This window comes from Panicum virgatum, chromosome 1K (genome assembly GCF_016808335.1).
Source record: "Panicum virgatum strain AP13 chromosome 1K, P.virgatum_v5, whole genome shotgun sequence".
Lineage (NCBI taxonomy): Eukaryota > Viridiplantae > Streptophyta > Magnoliopsida > Poales > Poaceae > Panicum > Panicum virgatum.
Window position 1 is genome coordinate 1085841 of NC_053136.1, and position 19434 is coordinate 1105274.

General features: G+C 44.8%; 2 protein-coding genes across 7 annotated transcripts; both read right to left on the reverse strand.

The window, feature by feature from the left end:
- Positions 1 to 1820: 1820 nt before the first annotated feature.
- Positions 1821 to 3678, reverse strand: LOC120695228 (high-affinity nitrate transporter 2.1-like). Its single transcript, XM_039978549.1, has one exon. The coding sequence runs from the start codon at positions 3595 to 3597 to the stop codon at positions 2002 to 2004; it is 1596 nt and encodes a 531-aa protein (XP_039834483.1). The 5' UTR covers positions 3598 to 3678; the 3' UTR covers positions 1821 to 2001.
- A 3503-nt stretch (positions 3679 to 7181) lies between these two features.
- On the reverse strand, positions 7182 to 18062 carry LOC120695744 (ATP-dependent helicase BRM-like). 6 transcript variants are annotated; one of them, XM_039979055.1, is made up of 15 exons: positions 17540 to 18062; positions 15674 to 16912; positions 14213 to 15535; positions 13917 to 14029; positions 13597 to 13684; positions 13416 to 13502; positions 13179 to 13271; positions 12983 to 13066; positions 12052 to 12255; positions 11627 to 11869; positions 10002 to 11543; positions 9679 to 9895; positions 9374 to 9594; positions 8282 to 8530; positions 7182 to 8159 (listed from the first exon to the last, which is right to left on the reverse strand). In XM_039979055.1, the coding sequence occupies exons 1-15, from the start codon at positions 17693 to 17695 to the stop codon at positions 7497 to 7499; spliced, it is 6522 nt and encodes a 2173-aa protein (XP_039834989.1). In that variant the 5' UTR covers positions 17696 to 18062; the 3' UTR covers positions 7182 to 7496. The 6 variants fall into 6 exon arrangements, with proteins under 6 accessions (XP_039834989.1, XP_039835196.1, XP_039835136.1 ...); XM_039979262.1 differs by lacking the exon at positions 17540 to 18062 and adding an exon at positions 17335 to 17438; XM_039979202.1 differs by lacking the exon at positions 17540 to 18062 and adding an exon at positions 17284 to 17375.
- Between the last annotated feature and the right edge of the window lie 1372 nt (positions 18063 to 19434).

Consider the following 19434-nt stretch of genomic DNA (forward strand, 5'->3'; position numbering starts at 1 on the left):
CGGATCCAGTAGCACAAACCCAAGCACTCATGGAAGTGAAGTTGGTAATGCCATAATAGAGGAGGAAGAGGTGGTGGAAACTCATTTGGAGGACACTAATACCATAGGCCAACAGGCAGGTAGCAATGAAAATGATCAAGGTACAATAACTGAGTTCAATCCGGATTATATCATTTCTGATCCGGGGCTTCGGATTCCAATTGAGCAATTTAGTCCTAATATTAGAGATGAAATTAGGAGGGCTTTCATGGAACGAGGTCCATCTCAACCTAGTAGTCATGTTTTTCCTAGTAGTTATGAGCCACTACTTGAAGAAGTCAAAACATTTTGCCAAGAAAATGATAGTGTACCAAGATTTGGTAGATCAAGGAAAGGAGGGAGAAACAACATCACTCAAGATCATTACTTTCATGTTGATACCTTCTTTGCTACCATAGATGCTATCACAACAGAGTTTGATCATCGATTCAGTGAGGTATCATCGGAATTACTTACTTGCTTTGCTTGCCTTGATCCTAGAGATTCATTCTCTAACTTTGATGTGAATAAACTTGCTCGCCTCACGGATATATATTTGGATGATTTTTCTTTTGATGACCGGAAAAGAATAAGAGACCAGTTAGAAACCTTCATTATTCATGTTAGAAGAGTTGAGGCATTCAGAGCTTGTTATGACCTTGCAAGCCTAGCAATAAAAATGGTTGAACTTAAGAGGCATGAAATATTTCCCTTGGTTTATCGCCTAATTGAGCTGGCATTGCTGCTACCAGTAGCAACTGCATCAATTGAAAGAGCCTTTTCAGCCATGAAGATTATTAAAACTGAGTTGCGGAACAAGATGTCCGATGGTTGGCTTAATGACTTGATGGTGGTGTATATTGAGCGGGAGATATTTAAAGGAATTGAACTTGAATCTATCAAGAAGGCTTTTCAGAAGAAAAAAGATAGAAATATGAAATTGCCAAAGTCTCCTAGACGCCACTAATAATAAATATACCGGTATAACTCTATACTCTAATTGTGTATCTTGTATTATATTTAATATTTTAACTCTAATATTTCGTTACTAATTTATGTTTTCTCTTTGTTTGATAGCTTCTTTGGTCCAATTGTTGATTTGATGCGTACTTTACGTGTTTTTCTTCATTTGAGGTACTTCTAAACCATATTTTTATTGTGAACATTTATTTCCGTATAATATTTGAACATAATCTAGTAATCCACCGCCACACCTAAAATTTTCGGCGTCCTCCGCCACCGCCACAAATTTTACCCTTTCGGATGGTTTCAAAGGTGGTTTTTCTGAAAATTAAAAATATTCAAGTTTAAGCTGAAAAATTCATATATAATTCATTTTAAATTAAAAAATATGAAAAAAGGTGTCATTACTTTTCTGAAAATGTAACCTACCCATTGACATTCTACTTGTCAGTTATTCGAATCTATTTTTCTATTTTTTAGTATTTAGTTGCTTGTATTTATGTCCATTATTTTAGATAAATAATATTTACATAGAATAAAATTAGATAGGTTATATTTTTAGAAAAAAAATTTGGTACTAATTTTCTATTTTTTAATTTAAAATGAATTAGTTTTATTTTTTTAGATCTTTTTTAGAAACAACAAGATCGCCTTTGAAACCATTTAAAGGTTGTAAATCGGATTTTTACGAAATTCGAGGGTGTAAAGTGTACACTGAACTTTAACGATCGAGTCTATGATATTTTTGGTTTTTTAGGAACTTCTTTACATGTTGTTCAATTCAAAGCATCCCTTATATGTGCAGATTAGTCAAGGCTTCGGAAATAAAATCCTCCTGGTAGTAAAATAAAATGTGTGTATTTGATTTGTTTGAGATAACGGATTACAAGTACATAAGACACTTCTCACTTAACTGCAGTACGTACTAGAAAAATGCTCATGTCTTTTTCTGTTTTTTTTTTGAACGTAAGCTCATGTCTTTTTCTTGTATGATGGCCTGTATGTATATATCTACTTTGTTTAGACGTGCTCCGGCGTGGTGTTTGGCGGCGTGGTTGCTTTGGCCTCGACGGCGTTGTTTCTGAGCTTGCCGCGCTCGGAGCGGCTGTTCTCGGCGAACTTGAGGCTAGCGCTGTGGAGGCCCTTGCTCTTCTCCTCCTCGCTCCACTCCGACCCGTAGTAGTGCTCCTCGGCGGCGCCGGAGCTGGGAGGGAAGAACATGGATCCCCACTGCGGGAAGTGCACGAACACCACCGGCAGGGTGCAGGCCATGATCATGATCCCCATGTACTCCAGCCCCGTCCCCGTGGAGTACTTGGACGACGTGAAGAATAGCAGCTGCGTCAGCCCCGCGCCGAAGTTGCCGCCGGCGCCGGTCATGCCGGAGATGATGCCGAGGGAGCGCCGGGACACGAACGGGGTGACGCCGAAGATGGCGCCGCAGGCCGCCTGCGCGCAGAAGGAGAAGAGCACCATGGCGGTGATGGAGGCCGGGAGCGTGCTGGCGCGGCCGAGCCAGAGGCAGAAGGCGCCGCCGGCGGTCTGGAGGATCCAGATGTTCCAGAGGCGCGCGCGCATGCCCCAGTAGCGCGCGCCGACGTCGGATAGGATCCCGCCCAGGGGCCGCGCCACGATGTTGGCCATGCCGAAGCAGGCGGCGATGATGCCGGCGACGCGGAGGTCCAGGTCGAAGTGGTCGTAGTAGTACTCGGCGATGACGTTGTCGGTGGTGAGCTCGACGCCCATGCAGTAGCCGTAGAGGAGGACGAAGATCCATGTCCGGTAGTTGGTCACGGCGTACCACATCACCTTGGAGAACTTGTCCTTGTTGGCGTCGCCCTTCTTCTGCAGGGTCCTGAGATTGCCGTCGGGGAGGTCCTGCCCGAGGGTGAGCACGAGGACGCCCATCAGGATGTGCAGCGACCCCGGCACGAAGTAGGCGAGCCGCCACGCCGTGAAGGGCGTGGCGCCGCACTTGCGGATGACGTCGTAGACGAGCGGCATGATGAGCTGCGTGGCGCCGCCGCCCATGTTCCCCCAGCCGGCGGCCAGCCCGTTGACGGTGCCGATGATCTTGCTGTTGAACATGGTGCTCATCCAGTACTGGCACGACACGAACGTCGCCAGCGAGAAGCCGATCAGGAACCTGACGGCGATGTAGCCCGCGGCGTTGTCGATGAGCGACATGCAGAACACGGTGGGCGCGGCGAGCATGATGAGGAACGCGCAGCCGTAGCGCGGGCCCAGGAGGTCGCAGACGGCGCCCATGGCGAGACGGGAGAAGATGGAGCCCGACACGGAGGCCACGCCGGCGTTGCCGATGTCGGCCTTGGTGAGGTTGAGGTTGTCGCGGATGATGGGCACCAGCGGCGCCGCCGCGAAGGTGGAGACGAAGCAGGTGAAGAAGGAGATCCACGACAGGTGGAAGGTCCGCATGTGCGGGTTGGCGAAGGAGAAGAGCCGGATGCTCTTGGCCTTGTGCTCCGAGTCCACCGGCAGGTCGAACTTGGCTGCCGAGTCGCCGGCGGGTGCCTCCGTGGAGAGGGCGAACGCAGGCTCGCGCCCCGTGACGCCGTGCAGCGAGCTCCCCGGCGCGCCGAGCTCCATGTCCGCCATTGCCTCCCTCCTCTTCAACTTGAAGCTAGCTTTTTTGAGCTTGCTCGCTCTTGTTGATGAGTGCTTTGCAAATGCAGGTGGTGGCTGATTGGTGCTTGTGCTTGATGATCCGGCATGGATGGGGTATATATAGCTAGCAGTAGCAGGGGAGTTGACATTTTGGGGATGACGATCGATCACTGGTGGCGCCTGGAAACTCGCGTTGTTGCAACACGGTCCGTGGAGATTGGATGCAGCGAGACACGCTCAGTCGTCGATATGAAACAATTAACAAGGTGAATTATTGAGGGTGACGGGATCAGGTCAGGATTAATCTAGTAGGGTTGGAGGCAGTATCTGGCAAGAAGAATGCTTGAAAACTGGATTCCTCGGCGCCGCATCACCGGAACTGGAATGTGGCTCTGGCCTCATCCCGTGGGATCGGCCAAGGATCAGAATCTGCTGCTGGCGGCCAACCGGCTGCCTGTCCAGACTCGATTCTTAGCTCTCTTTTTTTCTTCTTCTTTTTTTAGGAGAAAATCGATTCTTAGCTTGCTGGCAGCTGCTGCAGGAGAAAAAAAATGGCCACACCTACCGGCTGCTGCCACAAGCTCTTGTTTCTTTTTCTGGTCGACGATGACGACTGAAACTTGCCCAAGTTTCATTCATACTGCGTGCAGTGCAGCCGACTGTCAGCTCACAAGCTTCGTTGTTGTTGACAGTAATCCGAGCTGTGTTCAGATATTTCTGTATCTCTGAAGCTTCGGCTTATTAGGTACATCGATCAGCCACTTAGCTTGTGTTAGAATTTAACCTGATAATCTGTATGAATGATCAAGAGATTAATTATACTAGTAGTATAGCTGGGGCCTGGGAGTCTCCTGTGGTGCTAGCTCCAGCTGCCATACAATCATGCATGCTAGCTAGTGAAATGAATCATATATGTAGCTAATAAACAATTTTCAGTCCTAAATATATCTGAAGCAGCGATTGCTTAATTTCTTCATCCATCTCATGATATGTTTAAGCTTCAGATGGCCAATAAATATATGTTTACAGCGATTGCCTGTGAATAATCGAGAGGGACAACAAACTTGCATGGCAACTTGTGTGCTTGTGAATAATCGTGCGAGTGAGAACAGCGTGGAGGTAAGGTATATAAACATTGGGATTGCCATTTGTGGGGGCAATCTCAGCAGCTAGCAGCTCGACCCCGTGTGGTCTCTTGAGGTCCTGAATCATCATCAGCCCATCTGCCGTGCATACACTGCATACTGATTTAATTTTTCAGTCCTAAATATATCTGAAGGAGCTTGCGTTGCTTAATTTCTTCATCTCATTGATGTGTTTAAGCTTCAGATGACCAATTAATTAAGGCTAGTAGCTTGCTTGCGAGGGAAAGGAAGAGCTCAAGGCTGACGCACTCTCATCCGTTTACTTGCTTATTACACGGGGCCGACTTGCATTGTCTCGTTCGATCGATCGGGTTAACCTCTAGCTAGCTACCTACTTCATCTTTTGCAGCGATCGAACGGCCAGAGGCGAACAAGATTACACATCTTCATCAGCTGACGCATGCACGCTTTTCATTGGCCGATGACCAGTCCGTCGACGACTTCCATTCCCAAATTTTGCAAAACACTTTTAATTTATTCATACACATGTGTCAACGACGACGACCCTAACTAACAGAGATCGATAGAGCTAGCAGCTTAGCTTAGGCGGCGTGTTCATTCTCTGCCTGTGAATAATCGAGAAGGGACAACATTTCTCCAACTTGCATGGCAACTTGTGTGCTTGCGAATAATCGTGAGAGTGAGAACAGCTTGAAGGTAGAAACATTTGGATTGCCATTTGTAGGGGCAAGAATCTCAGCAGCTAGCAGCTCGACCGTGTGTGCATACGCATACTAATTTAATTCAGAGGCCAAGGTACATATAGTCAAATGCAAAACTAATTAATCGAGAGTACACATATACGTACATGAAAACTGAAAACAAATTAACTAGCGATAATAACCTAGTTGCGTCTTCGTTTACAGCTAACTTTGTGCAATAACCCGGTGGCGCGCCATGTTTTTTTTTAAGATTACACAGTACAACACAGTACCCCAACTTGCTTGGGGAAAAAAGGCTATGTTGTTGTTGTTGTTGTTGTATTACACAGTACAACACAGACACTCATGATTTTTACAAAAAGAAAAAAAAACTTTTCCAATCGACTGAAAAGGAAAACAATAGTATTTTTTCTTTTATGTAGCTTCTGCAATATATATATATATATATATATATATATATATATATATATATAGCTGGACAGGCAGTGGGATAGAAATATGTGAGTAGTATGTGACCGTTTGAACTTATCAGGGTTGTCGGCCGCAATTTATAAGCTAGCTATGATGCGTCTCCTTGATTCTTGGATCCTCCACGAATTAACAAGTTGCCATGTTGCTAGCAGTTGCTTTCAACAGCATTTGACTCGAGCAATTAAAAGACCCATCTAGTAATGCATGTTTTTCATATATAATTTGGTTCAGTTTGTGTGCTATAGGAGTATATGATATACATCCAATTTGCTGTTTGTTCAAGTTTTGGAAGCTTAGAAGTTGACAGGTATATGTACCTTTTTTTTCTTCTTACTATCAATTTGCCCGATCACATTACCTGATTGCCAACACGCATTATAAGGAAGCAAACAAGACAATTCGGCTGCATCCATATATACATTTAATTAATTAACTCCGAATCGTCGACAGTCACGGTGATAGGAAGTTAGGTAGTTTCTGCGAGATCAATTTTAGTTTGTTGGGGTTTTTTATTCGATCACTCAAGTTCAAGTTTTTGGGGTTTTTTTAATATTTAGAATAGGCACTAAAGTTGAAGCAAGTGTAGATGGGCTTGATGCTCGACGGCACCCTACTCTACCAACCTAGACCCAAATTAACACACTCTGCAAATTGGTTTGGTGTATTAAGAAGTATCGTACCTAATCTAAAAAAAAAATATCGTAGCTTATCGTCACTTCCGTTAGGTAACATAACAGTTGGCCTTTGGCTTTTCAGTAGCTAGAGGCAGACAGAGCCACAGAGGAGGGGTTGCAGCGGCAGTTAGGAGTTTTCAAGTTTTATACTATTTACACAAGCCAGCTTTCAAGTTTTGTATTGAATGGGCTAGATCAAGGTTTATGTGGGGGTTTCAGAGTGGGCCGTGTGTGTCAGGCAGGCAGGCTGTCAGCCCGTCCTGTCAAAAGGCCCAGACCAGCTGCAGTATGTACTAGTCCAAAAAAAGAAAGGGAGACAAGAAATAGAGTCCGTGAAAAGATTACATGACACGATAAGGCTGGTAGCGATGTACCGTATTGATTATTGGTCCCCGAAGACGAACGGCCTGAACTTGGGGGCGATGCGACACCACACACCCCGTCCCCCCTCCTCCGACAACAAACGATACTACATGCCGCTGCCGAGAATGAAATAATGGGGTTTTCCAGATGATGTAACAACTTGATGCCATGGCCGTGACGCCTGACCTCTGACTTTGGATACACTACAAAGAGAGGGCCCCCGACGCGACGATGCCGAATTCACTCGGACACTAGAGCCATAAAACATGGGAATAAATAACTAATTTATTATCAAGGCCGACTGATCCTCTTCATCTTCAATGCTACGTGAACGACATTTTCTAGCTGCACCGCACCACCATAAGAATTCCCCCTTTACAGAATGATGAACCTAACATACAAGGAAAAAATTCCAGATGCCCACAGCAACAAAAGGCCAGCAAGGCGGTCATATATGCAAAGGATGGACTCGACAGGATGCCAAATTGACGCGAATGTACACCGCTGGAGTCCACACTTCACAGGTTAGACCAATCAAGGATGCCAGAGAATGTACACCGCGATGCAAAGAATCCTCACAAATGGCTCGGCCGCCTCTTGCCGGTGTCAGTCCTTTGTCGCTTGGCTGGCTTGGCCCACTGGATGTCCCCAATGCCGGGTGTCGAGGAACTCCCCCCATGATCTGAGTGCGCACCCCAAACAGTAGAATGCATCGACTGCTGGGATGGATGCGCATCCCTTTGGAATGGCATCCTGGCACCTCTGGGTGAGGGCACCGCGCCCAGCCGCCCAGGGTTGGTTGGCGAGAGCGGTCCAGCTCGGCCTGAGCTAGATGGAGAACCAATGCTGTTCCTTGGCCGTTCTTGTCTTTTCTTCTTAACAATGAACATATCGCTTGGGTGCAATAACCCAGCACCATCCGGGAGTTGATCCCTGTTGCCAGATCCAGAATGCCTCGAATCTCTCTCAGATCTAGAACTGTGAGTCCGGCTAGGAACCTCGCTAGGCTGATTATGCCTGCTATGTCCCGAACCATGCTGCTCTGCTTCACTGGTGCTAGCTCGGCGCTTATGGCCCAAAGCAGCTTGCTTTGTCGACTGCCCAGCAGCACCACTTGCAGCTCCTCCGGGATTCGAAAATGACATCGCATTCTTAGCTTCGCTGAAGTCTGAGTCTGGGAAGGCAATCTTCATTATGTTGAAAAATAAGTTATGGAGGGTCTCAGCTTCTATTCGGACCTGCATTTTTAATTGGAGTAAATTAATATTCTATTAGGCTACAACACCAAGCACAAGTTCAGAACTGTTAGAAGCATAGATGACAAATATAACCAATGTTTGATGCAAAACAATAGGACTACCTCAGGCCTATAGCTGAAATGCTGAACCACACTCTTCAACATCTGCTGCATGTCCGCTATGAACTCAGTTACAGCGCTATACTCGAATCCATCAACTCGCTGTTCAATTTTCTGTAGGTCAAGGGTGCTACCAGCTGGACCTCTGAATGAGGAATTTTCATTCCTCCGCCACCAAGAAGATATATTAGGTATGATTTGATGACCCTCTTTGTCAATCCTCCTCCATAGCTTGCTTATCACATTCTTGCACTGCAGGTATTCAGGTCGAAAACAGCTTCAGCTCAGCCATATGGGATAGTATATATATAACAAAAGGTAAAATATAAAGATCCAATGACAAGCCAGGAACAAAAGAATCCCTGCTGAGACAATATTGATAAATACTACTACCTCCGTCCCAAAAAAATTTTTGTTTTAGCCTTTAAAATTTGTCCCACAAAGAGTGTTTGTTTAGCTTGTAGTAAGATCCATCTAATTAAAGCAATGTCAAGTACCAAGAAAAAATTGTATACAAAAGCGAATAGAGCGAATCAAATGTTTTGTAGATTCTACTTTTCTAATTCCAATGCATATACATTTATTGAGGATCTAGAAAACCAAATAAACAACACCTTTTTCAATCACAATTGCTAAATTAATTAGGGGCAACAAGGTCATTTCTTAGGATGAGTAGCGCGTATGAAATTTTCTAAAAGAACAGTCTTTTTGGGAGGGGAGTATATGGCATGCCAAGAAACAGAACGAGCCACAAAATAAAGCTAAATCTTAAATTCCAATTACATACGTATAAAGCTAACAGAAAACACTTCCACTGCATGTGACCCAGATGTTAAAATATGTGGCACATTAAGCATAACTTGTCAAAACTAAAATTATTTTTTTTGCAAAAAATGGTGCTTTCATGATACAGCCCTTCCCATTCGTATGGATGAGGCAGTCCTCACTCTGCTTCACCTCCTGGGCAGGTATGGAAAGTCGACAAAATTCTACAGATAATTCCTCCAGAGAATCCCACTCAATTTGAAGAACATTCAATAGAACAATCACCAATAAATGCAGTACTGCACAAAGAGTGTAAGTTTGTGTGCGTACCTTTCTTTGCATACTGTCAGACATCTTTGTGCCGCGGTACTCTGGGGAAGCAGAGTCAATGGCCTTACTGCTCCAATTTTCCTTGGAGCGTTCAGCAGATCCTTCACCAGATCCAGACAAGTAAGTCAATTTCCCTGTCCTAGAAGCAGGCGAAACCTTCTTAGATGGCATGTTGCGCTTCTGTTTGAATATAGGATGAACTGCGTCTTGCTGCCTGGCAGCTGGATCAGCAAAAAGACGGGCACCTAAGTCAGACTTAAATTGTGAATCATAATCACAATCTCCTTGAAATGCAAGATGAGTACCACGCTGGGGGAAGACCCCTTCTCCGCCAGATCTATCTTCCTGCTTTTCTGCATTAGGCCTTGGACGAACACGAATACTCCTTTTGCGTTTTATTTTTGGTTGCAACACTTGCTCATCCTCGCCGTCATCACGTTCATGATTCCAGCTCCCTGACTGCTGGACGTCCATATGTGAGTCACCTGACATTGCAATCTCACCTTCCTCTAGGTCATCAGGCTGCAAATCACCAGTTTAAAAGAATGATGAGCTAATTAACATATAAATTCAAGCAGAAACAAAAAAAAAAGACATAACAACAATATGCCAAGTTGCCAACACATACAGTTCTCCTTGACAAAGAACCAGGGCGGGCATCCAGAGCAGATAGGGACCGCAATTTTTTCGAAGATGAAGAAGGTGCAGGCGGTGGTAATCTCCTGCTTCCAGAAGAAGAACCTGTGGAACCAGCGTCTTCCATCCTGTTAGCTTTTCTGCTACCTAATCCATCGGTAAAATTGTACCTGCCATCATGGATAGGCTCTTCTTCCTCTGATTCATCCTTGTTATCAGGTACCAAATCATCATTGTCCTCTTCATCTTCGAATTCCCCTATTTCCCCATCATCAGGCAGGGGTGTGGTGGTATTCCTCTCTTCAGAATCTTCATCAGATTCTTCAAGATCTTCATCATCAATCTCCCTGTAGATGGAATACTTGCCAGTACCCTTTGGCCGCCCCCTTCTCTTCTCAGGTATATCATTAGTGTCTAAAGCAATGCCACCAGATGACATATTTCTAGACGGTTTTTTGGATAGACTTGCCACAACAGCATCTACTTCAGTAGAGCTAACACGAAGCCACTTTGGAACCTGATGATGTTTCACCATATCCCCAGTCCAATCGAAGTCTTCGTCCATCTGATCAAAAAGTTCAACTTCACGTTCAGTCCTAGCAATCATTCGGTTCACTTCCTGTAATGAAGGCACGTCGTGAACAGTTTCTTGATATCTCTCTTCATCATGCAGGAGTGTCTCTAAAGTCATCCGCCTTTCCTCATGGGTCGTTCTTTGATCAAAACGACCAGCATTAATGACCTCATCTGCCATATCAATTTTGTATTGTTGGATATTGCTGCGGATGAGACTCTCAATTGATCCCATGTACCTGTCTTTCCCAGCAAGATCATCCTCCAAATCTCCACTCCCTCCATTTCTCAACTCATCCTCTTTGTGATAACTAGATATGTTATCAACAACAGCCTCCATGTAAATAACCTTCACCTCCCTAGTCTGCCCTATACGATGGGCCCTAGCAACTGCTTGCTCTTCGTTTTGTGGATTTGGATCAGGGTCATATATTACAACAGTGTCTGCGCTCTGAAGATTCAGACCCCTACCAGCAGCACGAATACTAAGCAAGAATATAAAACAATCAGAATTAGGCCTGTTGAAGTCAACAATCGCCGACTCTCGATCTTCCAAGCTTGTTGTTCCATCAATTCGCCTGTAAACAAGTCGCCTCCATTGCAAATAGTCTTCCATGATGTCAAGAAGTTTTGTCATTGTGCTAAAAAGGAGAACACGATGGCCTGCCCTATGAAGCTTAATTAAAATTCTATCAAGATTCCACAACTTCCCGCAAGATCTGATCACAAAATCTTTCCCATGATTCAAGAATGGATATGACAGGAGAGGATGGTTACAAACTTTTCTTAGCTCCATGCACTTGTTGTTGAGATTCTTGTATGTCTTGAACTGGTACATGGGATTTCTTTGTGCACGTTTTTTCTCATCTTCAGGATCAACTCTAATAGTACCAGTAGATTTGATCCAATCATATATAGCTCCTTGAATGGCAGACATTCTACACCTCAAAACAATAGAATCCTGCAACAACATGCCGGATTAATAATGTTGCAAACTTACCAAACAAATTGACCAATGCATGACATGCGAAAAAATGATAGCACCTTCCGTGGAAGTGAGCCTTCAACATCTTCCACACGCCTACGTAGCATGAAGGGTTCCAAAATCTGATGCAGCCTGTGAATGATTATTACTTTCTTCTCTGTCTCAAGCCAATCATCTTCTTCACTATGTGTCTGACCATCCCTCTGAAACGGCTTAGAGAACCAATCTTGAAATGCCTTACTACTGTCAAATACTTCTGGAAGCAACAGGTTCAAGAGGGACCAGAGCTCCTTGAGATCATTCTGCAATCAATTCCCAAATGCATTAAATAACTACAACAAAAAAGGTGCATTAATGACATGATAAAATAGCTATACTGGTAAAAAAGAGAAGGGGCTTCTTTCATCAGTAGATAATAAAGGGAGCCTCTTTTTTTAGTAAAGCTATATTGGCAACAATAGCAATACACATTTATCTGGTTTACCTGTAGAGGAGTACCAGTGAGAAGGAGACGTCGTTGGCAACGATAGCGATCAAGATCACGCGCCAAGACTGAGTCTCTGTCCTTCATCCGCTGCGCCTCATCAATTATAATGTACTTCCAATCAACCCTTGAAAGCTTGGAACGGTCAAACATAACAAATTCATATGTTGTTACAAGAACATTAAATTTCATGGCCATAACCTCCTGCAAGACGATTCAAAAATTAGAAGCAAAATTTCTACAAGAGCTAAATACAAGAAAATACGCATGTATTTGCTATAAGATAGCTTATCAATGCAAAGTAACAGAATGTGGCAAGCATTACTTCCAATCAAGAAATAAACCAGTGTTCTAAAAAACATTTTTAAATGTCGTTTAATCTTGATTAAACACTGAACGGTGGCCAAGCGTTGTGTTTAATCACAGTGTCGTTTAATCACAACACACGTTTAATCATGTTCAATCTACGTTTAATCACAAAAAACTCTAAACCATAGGCAAACGTTCGCCTAGCGTCTAGCGTTTTTTAGAACCTTGAAATAAACAGGGATCAACTGATAAGAGCAGCCATTCAACTAAGAAGAAAACTAAACTGGAATCGTGTACAGCACAATTTAACTTACTCCAAATAGTTTAAAGCACGTTTGCTCATGTGTTCTTATATATTTAGGACAGATATGGTTGACATGAAAACAGATCCAATAAAAGGTATGCAAAATAAGGGCGATGATACTAATTTAGCAGGTGATTCCTTCAAAATCAAACAGTGCATGATTCCCATCCCTTTCTAGAAAGTTTTCAAACTAAGCGATGGCAGGGCAAGTCATTGGGATTGATTGTGTTTGTTCACAAGAAATCAGCAATTTTGCTAAAATAAAATGTAAGTACAGGCTTGACATATGAAAAGCTACCAGAAGAAAAGGCAGCTTACTTGAGAGAACAGCTTCTGCCTTTGGTCCTTTGCACCGACATAAAATATGCAAGATGCTGATGGCAACCAATTTAGCAGTTCACTCTGAACCAAGAATAGACATCACAGCAAACTTTTAAGTTTATACAACAAATACAGTATCTAGAAATGGAAAGTAAAAAATAGCTCAAAGCTTGAAATGACATGGAAGACGTACCTTCCAATTGACCAAGACAGCATTTGGCACTATTATGAGATGTGGGCCATAATTCCCTTTAAACTCCATCAGGTATGCGATCAATGCCATAACCTGTGATAACAAATAGCGCAGCCATACAAATAAACTAGCAGCATTGGATTGAATGAGAAGAGGGAGCATTGATGATAAGAAAAAATGTCGTGATATAACAGGAGTAAAGCAAGCAAATCAGAACAAGAAAGGGATGCCACACACCTGCACAGTCTTGCCAAGACCCATCTCATCAGCCAAAATACCGTTCAACTTATTATTGTACAAAGAAAGCATCCACTGTAGGCCCACCTAGATAACCAACAAAATGAATTTTAAATCTCCTGTGATAGGACATAACTACAATGAAAATGAATATTACTTCAGTTAAAAGAAAACATCCTACCAGTTGGTAGTCCCTTAAAGTTCCTGCTCGCAACAGTGATGGTTGCTTGGTAACTCTTTCACTGACAGCATGAGCTAAAGTGTAGTACCTAAAAATATGAAAGAAGTAAAAAAAAACTTATTAAGAGTGAAAAGTATGTTTTGAATCTAATCTGACAAACCATACCTCAAACAGTCAAATGTCAAATGGAAAAAAATGCAGGCTCCGAAAATGCAACATAAATTTACTCCAGGTGCATATCTAAATTCTGAAGTAAAGAAATAGCAACTTGGAAAAAAAAATCTGATGCATTTACATTTTCAACTTTGTCGATTTCTTACTTGTTAACTGACGTATTATCCCTTGGTGCATTCATCTCAGAGAATGTGTTCCTTATCATAACCTCCTGACCAGCACATTGTGCAGCAGCCCTCACTTCTTCCTCAGATAGACCCTGTAAAACAAGAAGCATGTTCATGTATAGGACTAGCAACAAGGAACCTGGTTACATGCAGCAGCGAGGCACAAATGCTTGAAATAATGTCTACAAGAAGCTTTGCTATCCAGCGATAACCAAAAGAGGAGGGAGCAGGGGACAGAGCTGTTTCACTAGTCCAAAGTGAAGAGTGTCAAATACCTGTGCCCGTGCAGCTGCAGCTGCAGCATTTGCTGCTTCTTCTACTTGTTGCTGACTCTTGGTAGCGGTTATTTTTCCTCCAAGCTTATAAAGGTACTCTTCAGTCTGAGTCAGGAAAGAAGATAGAACATTGTATCTTTGAGCTGCATCTCCAGGAACACTCGTTTGCTGTTCCCACAAAATTTGACGGTATCTTTCCACATCATTGTTTTTCAATGCCTCCATTCTTTTGTTCCTATCATCATCTTTCCTCTTTGAGAATTCTCGCAACATCCTCTCATGGTACTTGGCCACCCCTCGATTACGAGTTATTCGAGCATCACGAATAGCCCAATGTGCCTCCAAAAGCTTCTTGCGCCACTGGAAAATGGATTTCAGCTGCTTCTCTCTCGAGGCTTTCTGCATCTGCTGAACTTGTCTTGCAAGGTCAACACGTTGACGTTCACATTGTCTGACAAACTTTCTGTATATCCTATCTGGCATTGCCATTATTTCTTGTTGCTCATGCTCAACTTCATCCCGGAGCCGAGCCTGATGTTCTAGGAGTTTGAGCTTCTTTTCTTCAATCTGTAGCCTCAAGACAAGATCAGGTCGGATTCTTTTCCTCTCTAGATTAATAGCAAGCAAACCACTTATCTTTTTTAAGTTATCCTCACGTTTCTTACCAAGAACTATCATTCCTTCCTGAGCTAATAAATCTTTCACATCATAACCTAGTGACAGATTACTGTTGTAATTTGTAGGTCCCAAGGAATCGTGCCTCCTAGTGAAAGACGGGAAATCGAATAGCGGACCATGGTATTTTCTGGGAACATCTCTTGGGACTGGGGCACTGCTTGTCGAGGCAGCCCTTTTTGTCTGCTCAGCATCTACTGAACCACTTTCTGCTGGTAAAGATTTACCCCTCTCAGCATTGTAATCACTTCTCCCAGGTGTTCTCTGGATACCCCGTTCTAGATCTTGCTCGGATTTAATCACAGTATTGTTACTATGCTCTGGTACTGAAACTGGTCCAATTTTAAGAGACTCTTTTGGAGAAGCTTTCATCACTTGCATGGGACCAGGACCACTGGCAGGACTAGCTTTATCTTCTGAAGCAGAAACTTCCACCTTTGGCAAACATGGTCCCTTCAACAATGCCTGTTTTTCAGGAGCTTTATCACCAGTCTCCATTTGCCTTCCATGTTCATCTGCGCTGCTTACACCAGGCCTTTCACGGTTAGGTGTTGCCTGAGGTCCAGAAATCTGCTGCCCTTGTGAATCAGGAGGCCGTCCAGTTACAATCAATTCAAGAACTTCTGGCGGGAGTGTTCGATCACCGCGCTGATATTGAGGGACAATCAAAGGAGCAAAAAAGAAAACCGCAATGATATTAGATTGATCAGCTGAACATCTTAAAATTACAGGCTGGATCTCATAAACATAAACAAAATAGACTTTTAAGGTTTATCTTTATTGTACCTTCAAACGCCGAAAAGCTAATATCTGAGCTTTGAGTACATGAAGTTGATTTTTTGTGAAACCCGTTTGCCCCGTTTGCGACCGGGCACTTGGAGTTGGGGCCTGTGACCCTCCTGTTTCACCAGGGATTGCTGTGGGGGCAGCAGCTTGGTTAAGCTGCTGCATCTGTCTTGCATGCTGCATCTGCACCGCTTCAGAATTTGCAAGGACATTTTTTGGATTGGATTGCTCAGGAACCTTATTCACATGCCCAGAACTCTGTGGGATATGCATCGTCTGTGAACCATTACCCACTGTCATAGGTGGCCTCACAGCATTTGAGCCATCCCTGTTATGGGCAGATAACTGTTGTTGCAACTGCAAGTTGCTCGAATTCACTACCTTAGCCTCTTCTCCACCAGAAACTGAGCTCAGGGGAATGGGCTGCCTGGCCTTCAATGGGGCACCCTGACTGGCAACATTGCCATGCCCTGGGGAATCGCTGTTCATTTGCGAGGATGTTGCTTGCTGCTGCGCAGCCATAGCCTCATTTTGTTTCTGCATGGCTGCCATCCTGCTAGACTGCCAGATCGGCAGGAGTTGAGAAATCACACTCATGTTTGTAGGATTGGACAGGTCTAAGTTGTTCTCCTTTGCCCAGGCTTGGATGGCTTGAAACTGCAATGGTGTTAATGGGCCACCACCGGCACTGCCCATGCCCACTTGGCCTTGCATTGGCTGCATGGGCCTGATCATACCCACTGACGACAACTGCTGTCCAGGTACTCCTTGAGGAGGCATAGGAGGCCTCATATCCCCAGTTCTTTGCTCATTACTGCTTGGTTGTCCCTGCTCTTTCTGCTTCTCAGCCTGCTGAATATGTTCAGCTTGTCGCTTAAACATCTGAAGGGCCATAAGCTCTTGCATCTTGGCAGGGTTGTTAACCATATCTTGGTCTCTTGACGATGACCCCGGCATATTCATCTTGGCCTGCTGCTGGAGGAGCATACCCTGGGCCGCCTTCTGCTGCTGCTGCTGCATCGCAAGCTTCAGGTATTGTTGCTGCATTGCCATCTGGTTGTGCATCTGACCTCCAACCATGCCCTGCGGTCCGCCAGATAGCGGCAGGTTCCTCTGACCCTGAAACGGCGGCATTGGGCTGGAGGACTGAGGGAAGCTACCGCCGCCGCCTGGTCCCATCATGCCATGTGGTGCACCGGATTGGTATGTTTGCTGCTGTTCATGGTGATGCATCATTCCCTGCAACACAAGGTGACCCGTTCAGAAGTCTAAAACCTCGCAAAACTAAGAACCGAAAAAACCCAGTTGTAACACTGCATCAAGACAACAAGCAAACAAAACCGATTGAATGGTTGGGATTTTCTAAAAGCAAACAAATTTTTCGCATCAAACCACACTAAAGAGCAGAGGTGGCCCAAATCACTCGGAAAAACAAACAAACTGAATTGAGACGAGATCAGAATGAGACAACAATTCCAAATTGAAACCGGGGACTACAAGAAACCCCACGGGCTGGGGAACCTGGAGACACACACAACACATGCAAACCCAAATCGAAACGGAACCCGACCAGCTGAAGAACACCATGGGGGCAGGACAAGACAACCAACCAGACGCACTGACACTCCTGCACTGCGGGAGGATCGAGGAGACCTCGTTACCGTTTGCGGCAGGCCACGTACAGGCGGGAGGGAGGCCTTTTCGCCACGGCCGCAAGATTTTTTTCCCCGAATCCCAACAACCACGCGCGCGCGCAGGCGCACGGTTCCCCACCAATCACATCGCCCCCAAGAAAAAAAAAACGACCACCCAAAATAAATTCGAATCCCACCGAGCCGGGGGTGGGGCAGACAAGGCAAGGCCTACCTGGCTCCTAAACCCTAGCTGCTGCTGCTGCTGCTGCTGCTGCTGCTGGGACTGCTGCTGCGCCGACGCCGGGGTGCCCGGCTGCGGCTGCTCCGGCCGCGGCGAGCTCGCCGGCGAGCTCCGCGAGCTGCTGGAGGGCCCCCCGCTGGGCTGCATGGTGACGGGCCCGGGGGGTCCCGGGAGGGCGCGGGAGCTTCTAGATCTGGCCGATTCGGGGTTCCCTCATGCGCCCGCGGCAGATCTAGGTCGACCGGGCCCGCGCGGCGCCGCGGGTCACCGGATCGTCGCCGGAGACGGCCCCCCGGAGGCGGGCTGCGGGGCTCCGGTGGCCGGTGGGGGGCGGTCAAGCCCTAATCCGGGTTTGGGAATGGAGATTTCTGTGTCTTTTATCTCCCGGGATTCGACTGGTTTTTTAACGAGACACACAAGCCGGGGAAGGGGAAGGAGACCCAGGCTGGGTCCTCGGATCGTAAATTGTATAGAGTTCGAGGGTCTTTAAGCTAAAAGGGAGACAGAGGGGTTGTATTTGCACGGAGCCCCTCAAACGTTTTATAAATTTATACTGAGCCTTGCGCCCATGATCTAATCTGGCTCGGGCAGCTTGTCCGAAGCTAATGGTAGCCTCCTAACAGCACACAGCTGTTAGGGTTACCTCTTTACTTAATACTAACCTCTGTTCACGAATACTTGTCAATTTTGATTTTTACTATTGCTACTTTGACCGCTAATTATTTAAAAAGTATTCAGTTAACGAGAACACTTAGAGTATCATTGTATGTTTAAAATGGTATAACAATGAATTTATGAGAAAATTAAAGGTCAAACTTTGAATAGTAAAATCAAAATTGTCCATTATTTGTTAACAGAGGTTAGTACTAAATGGTAGTGCCCACTTTTCCTTTATTTTTCTAAAAAATATTTCCATACTTTTTCCCGTGGAGATTTCCATTTCTATCATGGTTATACATAGTACACCGAGACCGCATCGTGTTTCATAGATTCCGATAGACATCAATCGAAGGTTAAAAAGTGTGGAGCGATGCCTCCTTTGTGAATTGTGAAACCATGTTGTAAAAAGAGCATCTAACTTTGTGTAACGAGTTGTACACTAGTATTTCTGTGTGTACGGGCAAATAATAAGCGCAGGAGAATAAACAGATTATTAGGCCTGTCTGTTCTTTTTTTTAAACGGAAATCATCCTGGCCTTCCGGTTTTGTTGTCCGTACTGCAGTCTCGTGAGTTGACACCAGGGTTCACCATTTCGTTTTTCGGTAGAATCCCGGTGATCGGCGGAAACGGAATTCCGTTCCGGAATTTCGGTGAATTTCGGCGAATTTCGGTGGATTTTGGACGAAATTTGTTGAATTTTGAATTTTGAAACGAAATATATCGAAAAATACCGAAATTTCGGATCCCGGTAACTAGCGGAAACGGAAAAAAAACCGAAATTTCGGCAAAATTTCGCCGAAAAGTTAAACCCTGGTTGACACTAGCTGTACTGTACACCTCGGGAAAAGGCAACAAGGATCCTGCAACTGCCAGCTGGAGTAGTACATGGCAGGTCAACGTTTCTGTTGGACTGTCAACCCCCAACTGTTTGTTCTGGCTGCCAACGGATTGGCGCTTCTTCTGTCGGTTATAACTGTCTTATCAGTCATCACGCGGTGCATTAACTGTCGGTTATAACTTGGGCACGCAAAAACAAGCTACTGACAGGCAGCTGAAGTGTGTGAGCCGGCAAGGGAATGCATGAACCTGAAAACTGTTTCGTTGGGTCTGAGTTCAGACCAGTCACACCTGATGAACTGACCTTGATGCAAATGTGAAAGCCCCATCCAAAAAAATCAACTTTTTTTCTTTCAAGACGTTGCTTTCTTCATCTAGAGTGATGGTT